General features: G+C 38.5%; 1 protein-coding gene across 4 annotated transcripts; it reads right to left on the reverse strand.

Moving 5' to 3' along the window:
* Positions 1-493: 493 nt before the first annotated feature.
* Positions 494-11,368, reverse strand: MAP3K19 (mitogen-activated protein kinase kinase kinase 19). Of its 4 annotated transcripts, none has more exons than XM_034424110.3 (7): positions 11,261-11,368; positions 10,281-10,320; positions 10,097-10,137; positions 7,701-9,249; positions 6,913-7,053; positions 2,702-3,399; positions 494-705 (listed from the first exon to the last, which is right to left on the reverse strand). In XM_034424110.3, the coding sequence occupies exons 4-7, from the start codon at positions 9,174-9,176 to the stop codon at positions 639-641; spliced, it is 2,382 nt and encodes a 793-aa protein (XP_034280001.2). In that variant the 5' UTR covers positions 9,177-9,249; positions 10,097-10,137; positions 10,281-10,320; positions 11,261-11,368; the 3' UTR covers positions 494-638. The 4 variants fall into 4 exon arrangements, with proteins under 4 accessions (XP_034280001.2, XP_087740465.1, XP_034279992.2 ...); XM_087884339.1 differs by having other exon boundaries at positions 7,701-8,986; positions 10,001-10,137; positions 11,261-11,366; XM_034424101.3 differs by having other exon boundaries at positions 10,001-10,137; positions 11,261-11,364.
* Positions 11,369-11,650: the final 282 nt, after the last annotated feature.

Raw genomic sequence — 11,650 nt, forward strand, 5'->3', positions numbered from 1 at the left:
TTGTGTGCTGATCATTTACACTGGACTCTTCATTTTATGCCAGAATCTAAAGGGTTTGAGACAAGGGTGAATCAAACCGAATCGGTTGATCCGGTAGCAACCATGCTGGGTGGTTCAGTGATCCAGTAGTGATGACAGAGCAAAGCTCCGCCCACCCACCTGGGTGTCATTACTTCCTGGTTTTAACCAGGAAGTAATGTATTCTTTACCTTCTGTGCATGTGCACGGCACGTGCACTTCCGAACTGGTAAGGAAGGTAAGTAGATTTCATCCCTGGTTTGAGAATATTTTTGTTTTTGTCCAGGACTCTAGAAACATAGTCCTTTCCCTTTTAGCTTAGGGGTATAAATTGCTTCAAAAATTTATCTATCTCTAAGTGGCTCCACTGGAGGGGAAAGGCAAGAATATGAATTGTTTCAATAAAAAAAAGCCTGATAGGGATGTTTTGAACTTATGTACATGCATACACACACAAACACACTCACTTGCTAAATCCTGCTTCAGATGTTCATTTAGAAAAGGTAAAGATTTACTATTTCAGCAACTTTTACAAGTTTTATACCAACAGTTTCTCAATTTAGAAGACATTTTCCCACACAAAAGAATTTATATCTGCTTGATAGAAGCATTGCCAGGTTTCATGAGTTTCTTATTATGAAAGGGTGCTGCAACAATTCTAAGGCAGTAGGCCGCTCATGTTGGTCCCTGCATGAGGTGTTAAAAAAACAAATTAACAGTAAGGCAATAAAACCTTTGGTACAAACCATGTTACTCATTATTTTCTATCTGTTTAATAACTTCTTTAAAAGATGTACATCTGATTCTTAGAGCATGGTGCATTAATAAATGCTTTATCTATTCAAATCTAGCCAAAAAGATAGTGCTATGCTCTGAAAAAAATGCCAAAGTATTTGCATTGCCCCAAGTTCTATGTTTAAATAAAGTTCTATTGATCTTAAAGTTTTAAGATAATTATTATCCAGCATTTGAACTGAAGTTCATGCTCTTTGTTTCTCATCCTTTTTATATATATACAAATTTGTAAAGTAAAACTAATTTTAAGGAAAATTAAATTTTCTCAACAAAGTGATAACAAAGATGCCTATGTAGCTAAAAATCTTTAAATTTAATGCCATATGGCTAGCTGTCAAAACAAATAATTTATTCAGTTATGACTGAATGTTTTCTAGTATGTTTTCTATTGCCCAGCTACTCTGGTTCCTGGTGGTTATTTAAATGATAACTAAAGTTTTCATATTACAGCTGTTCCCTTATTTTCTTTTCAGATGGCTATGTATCAGAAGAATCTCTATGATATTGACATTTCATTAAAATGGTCTATACGGTAGCTGAGGTTACCATTGAAGAGAGTTTGGAAATTAATATGGTTGTAAGAAAAATGTTTTAAATCCTTTGCAACTTGTCATTCCAGTATTGGAAGACTCACCTCTCCCTGCGTAATCCTACACAAATCTTAAGGCCATCTTCAAAGGTTCCATAGGAATGGACCTTCTTAATAGTATTAGTTACCTGTCTAACCATAACTTGTTTCAAAACAGTTGTTCTCATAAGATAGGCAGGTAGACAAGTTTGTCTAGTCTTAAATGGAATATAGCAATAGCACTTAGACTTATATACCACTTAATGATGCTTTACAGTGCTAAGTGGTTTACAGAGTCAGCATATTGCCCCCAGCAATCTGGGTCCTCATTTGACTGACCTCGGAAGGATGGAAGGCTGAGTCAAACTTGAGCCGGTCAGGATCAAACTCCAAGCTGTGGGCGGAGTCAGCCTGCAATACTGCATTCTAACCATTGTGCCAACATGGCTCACAACATGGTAGTTTTCTGCTAAAAGGTAATTTATGGCAAGGAGATATTCCTTTGGTCCCTGAAGCTCTCACATGTCTAGAAATTTTAGGAGTTTTCTGGATCAACCTATGGACCCAAATAGGATTACAGGGAGAAAGGAGAAGGGAAATTTTCTGAGTTTCCAAAGGAAATCCATTTGCAATGCTGGAGGAAAACTAGGTTTTGGAAAATCAATTTGATACAGTGATGAAGGTGCTGGACTAGAAACCAGAAGACAACAAGTTGTAGATGTACTTTGAGCATGAAAGCTTACTGGGTTGGGGCCTTGGGGCCTCTCTCACACACAGAGATTTGTTGGGGGGAAATGGGAGGCAGGAGTATTAAGTATACATGTACAGAGGCGGAGGGGAGATAATTCTTTACATAGAATTGGGTGGGGGACCTATGGCCTTTCAACTGTCATTATACCCTGCAACAATTCTAGGTAGCACGTCCAATAGGATGGAACATGGGAAATTGCAGATCAATAATGTCTGAAGAGCCAAGGATCCCCGTATATTAAAGTAGTGGCATATTGCTGCCTATAAAAAGAGTTGAACTAACTACTTGACAGGTGCTTGAAGTACCCCAGAGGCTTTTGCAGAAGACAAATGACAAGCAAGCGAAGGATATATGAGCCTGCACTCATGTATAGAAGGAGCTTATCCTCAATTCTAACTGGAAAGGTCAGAAAAGATGAACATGTTATGTATATACCGTGAGTTTAATTGTGATTGAACTGTGATGTCTAAACTACTCTTATCTTTTTAAGGAGCTCAAACTGAATAAACCTGATTGTTAATTGTTTTAATGCGAAGAAAATGTCTAATTTTAGGTATACAATCACTTACCTTGTTAAGCATAGATGTACAAAATCAACTGCTTCATCTGAGCAATGTTTGGGTAGTGAAGGCATAAGTCCTTTGTGAACAGCTATATAAAACATGGCTGCTAGTTTATCCATGGCAGCCAATGGTGGCTTTCCAGTGGCCATCTCAAAAACAGTGCAGCCAATGCTCCAGATATCTGATTTCCTTCCATAGCCAGATTCGCTTATCACTTCTGGTGCCATCCAATATGGAGTGCCATGTACAGATTTCAATGGTTCACTGTGTGGATTAGTCAGACTCCCGCACGCTAAGCGCTTTGCACATCCAAAGTCTATAAGTTTGATTATGCCATTAGGCATAAGCATAACATTGTTTCCTTTAATATCTCTGTGGACCACACAGTTTTCATGTAAATATGCAACTCCTTGTACAATCTGCTTTGTATATTTACAAAATATCATTTCTGACAGTGGCCCAAAGCGATGAATAATATTGGAAATGGAACCACCAGGAACAAACTCCATGAAGATGCTTACTATGTTATCTTCTAAACTTGTTCCCAAGTACCCTACAATGTTGACGTTTGTTAGATTTTTCAAAATCTCAACTTCTTCTTGCAGTTTCTGGTATTCCTTTTTATTCCCAGCTTGGTCACATGCATTCAGTGCTACTTGTTTCACAGCTATTAATTGTCCTTGGCTTGTAAGTCCACAGTATACCTAAATATCAAACCAGATCATTTTGAAGTAGAACAAATAAACGATATACATTTTTGATTTTAATTCAGTTTAATCACTTCAGCACTAGAAGTCCAAATGCCCCTCTCCCTAAATATCAAGCAGCAGTTCAAGGAATCACGTAGGGAAATGCTAGATAGAAATTGGTCAAAATAGTAGTTTGTAGTTTTTACTCCTGAGTAGGAAGTTAGACTCAATGGCATCTTCCAATTCAGTCATTTTATGACACTATAATTGTACAATTCTATTATTTATTTCATTTCTATCTTGCCAAATCAAAGCCTCAAGGAAAGTTACAACTTATATGACACCCAAATCGAAAAAACCATTACAGCAATAATATTGATCCAATCTCTTAAATAATAAACAGTGTGACCCAATCCAAACTAACATTGGACTAGCCCAGGGGTCTGCAATCTTAAATACTCAAAGAGCCATTTGGACCCGTTTCCCACAGAAAAGAAAACACTGGGAGCTAATAATTGAACAATTGGTATGACTGGGAGGGCGTGGCCAACTCACATCACTCAGTCCCACCCAGTCACATTACCCCCCCCGCCACGCCTACCCAGCGGGTCATTAGGACAGACAACCGGTTGTGAAATGATTTGCATGCCCAGCCCCACCTCATCCCACCCCTCCCCTCCCAGCCACCTCTTGCCAAACCCAGCCTCCGGTGTGTTGTTCACCCCTCCCTCCCTCCCTCTCCCTCTCCCTCTCCCTCTCCCTCTCTCTCTCTCTCTGTGTGTCTCTGTGATTCTGATTCTCAGGCACCTCATCTCTTCCTAGGTCTTGCGGGCGCTTCTTCCAGCCCTTGTTGGTGCTGGGCGCCCCTCGGTTGCTCAGGGACATGCACAACCTGCTCTCTGCCCCGAGACACTGGCCCGACCCATGCGGCTGATGCCAGGGGTAAGTGGGGCAGGGTTGCATTGTGGCTTCGAGTCATTATGGATTCCAGGAGGAGGAGGGGACCCTGTCTCCCTGATTGTGAAGTGTACTAAATTTCATTGTGCTGCACAAGGTGCTGTGAGAGCAGCGGGCAGGCTATGAAGGCAGCAATAGCAGCAGCGGCTGCTTCTCTCGGCAGCAGAGGGTTGAAAGGAGGGAGCCACAGCAGAGGGATAAAAGAGCCACATGCAGCTCTGGACCTGCGGTTTGCTGACCCTGAACTAGGCAATGAGCCAGATGACTCATTCTGACAAACAATAACTCTGGGATTTGTTGGGATTCAGTTTGAGCTGATTTGACAGTCCCAAACACCAAAGACATTCATAGCATCTTCACAATGGACCAGAGTAAAGATCTATAGATATCATCAACATACTGATTACTTATCCCTTTCCCAGGGATTTCATGTTGGACATGAAAAAACATGGGGGAAGAGATAAAAAACGTGTGGGAGAAGGCCCCATCATGTATAGCAGATGCTACAGGCCTGGTCCCTCTTCTCCCATAATCACCAACCATAACTGCTCACTCAGAAAGAAAAATAACCACTTTAACATACTTCCTCCTATTTCCCAAGTCTTGAAGGAAGTGTAGTATGCATCTGACTGAGCCTGGGTCAAGTCATTTGTTAAGGACCATCTTGCAGTAAAAGTGGCAAAATGTGCATATTATTATTCAGACACATTGGCTTTCTATCTCTAGGGTGAATATACAATGGATATGTTCCTGTTGCATCTGTGGATAGAAAGGTGGCCCATTTAGGGTGACTCGGTCCTTATTGGGAAACCACACAGGGCCCCTGTGAGGAGTTTTCAAGGCATCTGTCAGATAAAGTCACTTGAAATCATACAGAGGTGGTCTCTCATACAGATTTAATAGGGTGATTGTGGTAAGATCTTGCTTGGTTAACTGAAAAGTATTTGAGCTTCTTAATACTGAGGAATGCAGCCGGTGTGCCATGCTGCCTCCTATGTTTTGGATCCATGTCTCACCTGGCTGATCAATGCTTCCTGGGAAGTGACATGTAGTTGGATCAGGGGTGAAATCCAGCAGGTTCTGACAGGTTCTGGAGAACCGGTAGTGGAAATTTTGATTAGTTTGGAGAACTGGCAAATACCACTTCTGGCTGGCCCCAGAGTGGGGTGGGAATGGAGATTTTGCAATATCCTTCCCCCAGGAGTGAGGATTTTGCAATATCCTTTCCCTGGAGTGGGGTGGAAATGGAGATTTTGCAGTATCCTTCTCCTGCCATGCCTACCAAGCCACACCATGCCCACCAAGCCATGCCCACAGAACCGGTAGTAAAAAAATTTGGATTTCACCACTGAGTTGGATCTATGCAGTCGTAGGTGCAGTTCCTCCTCTGAAAGAAGCCACAGTTTCCATTGTGTCTGAAACTTCTCTCCCAGGACCAATAACTTGGAAGAGTCCAATGCTAGCCCCATGATGAGACTAGATACTCAAGAAAAGCTGCCACTAGATAGCTGATACATTAGCAGTATCATGACTACTTTAGTTATAGCATCTTGCAACTTCTCACCTTTGAAATAGGGCATCAAATCGAGCTATCACATATGGTCACACATACACTGTTGAAACACTTCTCTTCTCCCAACCAAGCTACACTAACACCTGCCAATATCATGTGTTACTCCATAATTAGGTTGCACAGAGATAAGATTTTATTACCTTGGACTTGGCAGTAAATAACAACCTGGAAAAACTTCCAGTTATTTCTACCTGTCCAGGATGGGCATAGACCAAGTCCCATCAAGCTGGCAGGACCAGGAGACATGCCTTTTTTGCTGTACTATCTGTCCTTTGGAACACCCTCTCACCTGAGATTAGGATGCTTGACTTTACTGGCCTTTTGGAGGGCCGTGAAGCCCTGGAGATGTGCCTGGGACTGGGATTCTGAGTGTGTAAAGGGTCCCATTTCCTGGTTACACTGATACTGTCAGATTATAGTTGTCTGTTGGCTGCTGTTTGTATTTCATTTCTTTCTGTAAGTGTTTTAATTGTCTTCTGATTGGGTTCAGGAATTGAGACCCAAGAGCTGGAATGTGAAACCAGTGTGTGACATTGTTCCTGTCTTGCCAAGGAATGGCCTCCTACCTTATCTCCCCATAATCACAGGTTTGAAATGAGCAGCTATATAAATTAAATTAAATTAAATTAAACAAACAAGCAAACAAACAAACACTTTGCTCATTCCAACTCCCATTGAAATCAGTTGTGGAGATCTTCTTCCTTAATAAGCTATGCATTTAAACATTTGTATATCTAGGATATTTAGTCAAAGGCTACTGTAGATTCCAAACAGAAGATGGACAAAACCAACTAATTAATAACTAGTTGCCTTATATAGAGAAATCTGTTGAGAGAGATCTCTAATTTTAACAATATTCAGAAGCTTAATTTGATTCCAAGTTTATATCTCTGTGTCTTTTAAGTTTGTGCACCATTTTGAGAGATTCTGTCCAAAAGGAAATATTAAAATACTTAGAATACAGTACACAAAATGCAGTCAGACTCAATATAACTTACTGTGCCATATGCTCCTTTTCCAAGGATTTCACCTTTAGTCCACAAAATAGACTCTTGATTAATTAAGCTGTTTTCTGAAAATGCAGTTTCAGGTAAAAGTGGATTTCCTTCCTCATATCCCATGTAATCTGAACAAACATTCTGCAAATGATGGCAGAAAAACAGAATACTGCTAGAGGAACAATAGAAAATAAATACAGATGGTTTGTCAGTTGTTTTGAGAGTTATGTTTACATGATGTAAATTCTACACCACAATATCTGAAATTGGAAAGAATTTCTGCTTGTCATATCACAGCCCTGAGACTAAGACTGAAGTTGCTACTATTCAATTTAAAATTATTATTCAGAGACACATGGTTTTATATCTCTAGGATATAATGGATTAGCATTGTCAAAAATTTATTAAGTAAATTTCCTAATTTAATTTGATTGGGAGCCACCCAAAGTGGCTATATATATATTTTAAATAATAAAATAAAAGTAACTAAAATATAGTCTAAATAAAGAAAACGAACATCAGACGCTGAAGACAGCAAAGGATCATGATCTCCTTGTTCTGCTTAGTGTGTGAACAGATCAGGTTATCTGCTGGATTAGAAAAATAATATTAGTTTGATCCAACAAACAAATTCTTATGCTTTAACATTTTTAAATAGGGATCTAAGAGAATGAAGAGCCCATTTTGCTCAAAGAAAGAACAAATAAGAAAAATGTGGAAACTGAAGTACAGCAAATATTAGACTATCTATAATATTATAAATGTAGAATGCTATGGTGTTCACTTACCTTATTATTTTTAACTTTTGCTGTTCTCCAGTCTCCACTTTGTGCCTCCACATTTATGTTTCTGGTCATTGAGCTAGAATTGTTGCCATCTGTCCCACTCAGAGAAAGCAGTTCAGTGACTGAGCAACCGAATATGTCTTCTGTTACTTCCTTATAATCTTTGTACTCAAAGATATTTGTATATGACTGAAAGGCTGAGTTTGCAAGATAGTAAGTCCATGCAGTTGTCATATTTGCTACACTGATATTTTCAAGCTGGGTATTTTCTAGAGGTGGTGAGCTTATTTGGTCTGTAAAAAAGGATGCGGACAGCTTTTGATTATACTCATAGTGTAAAATCTGGCTTGTTTCCTGCTCCACAAGGCAATCAGCTGTTTTGTTTTGTCCATCCCTTAAAGTCCTACTGTTGTTTGCATTATTTGGTTCATTTGTATTTTTCACACAGCTTAAGAAAGGAGCATATTCTGCATGAACTTTAACTTCCGGCCAAAGTAACTCCTGAGCATTGGTGGCAAATGCTTTCTTAGGAAAAGCATCATCTTCATCGCCATCATCGTAATCATCTGATGTATATTCCAAAGAGGCTTCTTCAATTGGTGACAAGCCTGAATTAGGACATACTTTCTTTTGCTTAGCAAGTTCAGGAAACTCAATGGAAATCTGAGCTTGCTGATCGGTATCTTCACAAATTGATTCAGTGTTCTCTTTTGGCTGAATCTGCAGATCAGCAGAAGAGGCAGTCACATCTTTGCCTTGTTCTACACCGCAACCTGTTAACTTGGACGCCTTTTTTGAAGCAACTTCCTTCTCCTTCAATTTTGGTTTAATATTAACGTTCTTGTGAGATTTAGAGTATGTTTTCTTCTGGGGACTTTTTATTCTGCTACTCTTCTCCCCATTGAAACAGTTGGATTTATATTTCATATCATTATGCCATCCAGTTGGAGCAGAACGCACATTCCTGTTACTCTTATTCTCACCACACCCATCAGGCTTACGGGAGTATACTGGAGTCCCAAACATTTCATAAATGCCAGGACCTTTGTCGTTAGAATGTATTTCCTTGAACATGTCACTGTATTTCAGATTCAAATGGTCTACTGGGGATTGTTCTTGTCCAACAGGCAATGGAGAGATTGTTTTTCTCAAACTAACAGAATTTGGGGAAATACAGGGAAGCACTTGCTTTGTAGAACTCTGACCATTATGCTGGAAGCATTTTTTCTCCTGTTGGAGATTATTTTTCTGAAGTTTTGAAGATATCTTAGTCTCTTCATGAGACAATCCTAAAGAATGAGAAATAGGATTTTTTATCTTATTTTGATGCTGAATGGAACTCTTGCCCCAGATCATTAAATTCTGAGCCATTTTGGTACACAGTTTAGTTTTTAAAAGACATCTGTTGCTATTTCCTTTATATCTGCCAGTCTTCCTGTGAGCAAAAATATTGAAGCTTTGGTTTATGTTAGACAGCATGCTCTTTCTTTGGGACAAGCATAATCTTGCTTTCAGCAGCTTCAGATTCAATTACATTTTCTATTCAAACCATCTGTTGGGCAAACAGTAGTATCAGATGATTCAAGACCAACTAAGATATTAAGTCATTAAAGCATGATTTTTGTTAGCTTTGCTTACAACAGCACTTCCAAATCCAGCCTTTTTTACACTTTTGTTGTGATGTTTTCACCTCTGATGATTCTGCTTTGCTTAATCTAATTTAGGGATACTCTTGGTAAATCTTTTTCCTGCACACTTAGACTTAAAAATATATTTGTCTTGAAGGATTAACATTCTGATTCTTTCGTTTCAGGAAATATTTCACTTGGGCTCTGACAACTATCAGAACAATCAAAATCACAACTACTGTTTATATTAGCTATATTCTCAGAGATCACTAGTATTTTGTGGGTTGTACAATTGGTAGATAGAGCAATAGCAATAGCACTTAGACTTAATACCACTTCATAGTGCTTTTACAGCCCTCTCTAAGCTGTTTACAGTCAGCCTATTGCCCTCAACAATGTGGGCCCTCATTTTACCCACCTCGGAAGGATGGAAGGCTGAGTCAACCTTGAGCTGGTGAGATTTGAATTGCCAAACTGCAGCTAGCAATCAGCTGAGGTAGCCCACAGACTGCACTCTAACCACTGTGCCTGTTGCATTTCGACTGGAATTCAATTTCTTGGGCTGTGGAGTAGCCATAGACTATGCAATATTATTCTGAGTAATACACAGAGAAGCTTCCAGATGTATTACTCAGGGTGTGATAAACAGACTGTTAAGGTACCCCTGCCACTGACCATCTGCCTGGAGGTCAAATTTCTTGAATGGTGAATGAGAGTTCAGAATATGTGAAAGATCATTAGCATCATTGTATTTTTAGTGTTCTTTCTTACTGGAGGAAGTTGTATTGCTTTGATAGGTTGTCAAAAAGTTTCTGTAAGTTGCAGAAAATAATAGAAAACTGTTATTAATATTTTACTCAAGAAATCTCCTACATGAATTAAATATAATATTTAAATATAATAAAAACAGCATTTACTTTACTTTTTAAAAGTTACAATGGGAAGAACAACTCACAATAAAAGCATCCATTTATCAGCCAGGTCCCATTCTGTGCCTAAAATGTATAGAATCCAGGCTTAGTGAAATAAAAAGATACAAAACTGGTATATGTAATACATTAACTGTTTTAGTTTAAACCACTTAAAAGCTAAGCGAACGCAAAATGGAATGCGAAGAATTATTAGGACACAAAATTATTCTATAGAGGCCAAGACTACCATTTGTAGAATTCCCAAAAAGCATGGACAGTGGAATTCTGGGAATTGTGAGCCAGTTGGGTGATTTTGGGCCATTCATTCATTCTCAGTCCAACACACCTCACAGGATTGTTGCTGTGGGGAAAATAGGTGGAGGAAATAGTATCAGGGATGTTTGTCCCCCTTAAGTTATTTATAAAAATAATAAAAGCTGGGTAAAAATAAATAAAAAATGGAGATACAAAAGAATGAATAAAATGGGCTTCCAAACAATGGGGCATTCCTTTTATATTGTGTATGTCAGCTGAGATTTTATAAAAAAGATTCCAGTGGCAAGCTCACTCATCTCAAGATGCTGTTTGTCTCCTTTTTGCTATTTACAACATCCATATTCGAGTAATAGGTGGAAATAGTAGAAAGTATATTTCTTAATTATAACTCATCCTACCAGTTAAGAAGCAGTCCAATGCAAATTTTCATCTAGCAAGGGAGATCAAAATATTCCAAATTGCACTTACTTATAAGTTTATAACATCACCAACAAATATAGTTTTAGGTATTAATAACAAAACTAATAAACATCATTTTAGCAGAATCCATAGACCTGTTGTATCACAAATACAATGGATGAATTAAAACTATGTACCGTAGTTCAAATACTGTAGATCAATGTAGTTGCAGTAATAGTAAATTTTATATTAAAGCAGCTTTTTTGTTGACATGTCCTATGGTATACAATCTGTTGCATTTATTTACTGGGAAGAAAAATTAAGATGTTCTATTGAAATTCTATTTTACCTTCAATTTGATTCTAGAAAGGAAGAAACATGATTGTAGAGCTGCTAAGCTCTGAAGATCCTCTCAGCACAAATCCTTCTGATATTGAGAGTTAGATTCTGACTGTTTAGTTTACAAGCTGTCACCAAGGTAACTCTCTTTTGGGTATTTTGTACAGTGAATGACTGAACAAAGAGGCTTAGCTGGGCTGGGCAAGCAAATGAGAAATCTAGATCTTAGATTAACAAGCTTGAGGTTTGCAGCAAAATTCTAAGAATATACATCACACATAAAATGCATTATCTCACTTATTCTTTAGGTAACCATGAGAAGATGAATGCTTTCTGGAAAGTTGATAAAAATAAATACTCTTTCTTTGCAAAAACAAATCTTAAATTATCTGTTAGACAT

This window comes from Pantherophis guttatus, chromosome 1 (assembly GCF_059756535.1).
Source record: "Pantherophis guttatus breed Tessera chromosome 1, ASM5975653v1, whole genome shotgun sequence".
Lineage (NCBI taxonomy): Eukaryota > Metazoa > Chordata > Lepidosauria > Squamata > Colubridae > Pantherophis > Pantherophis guttatus.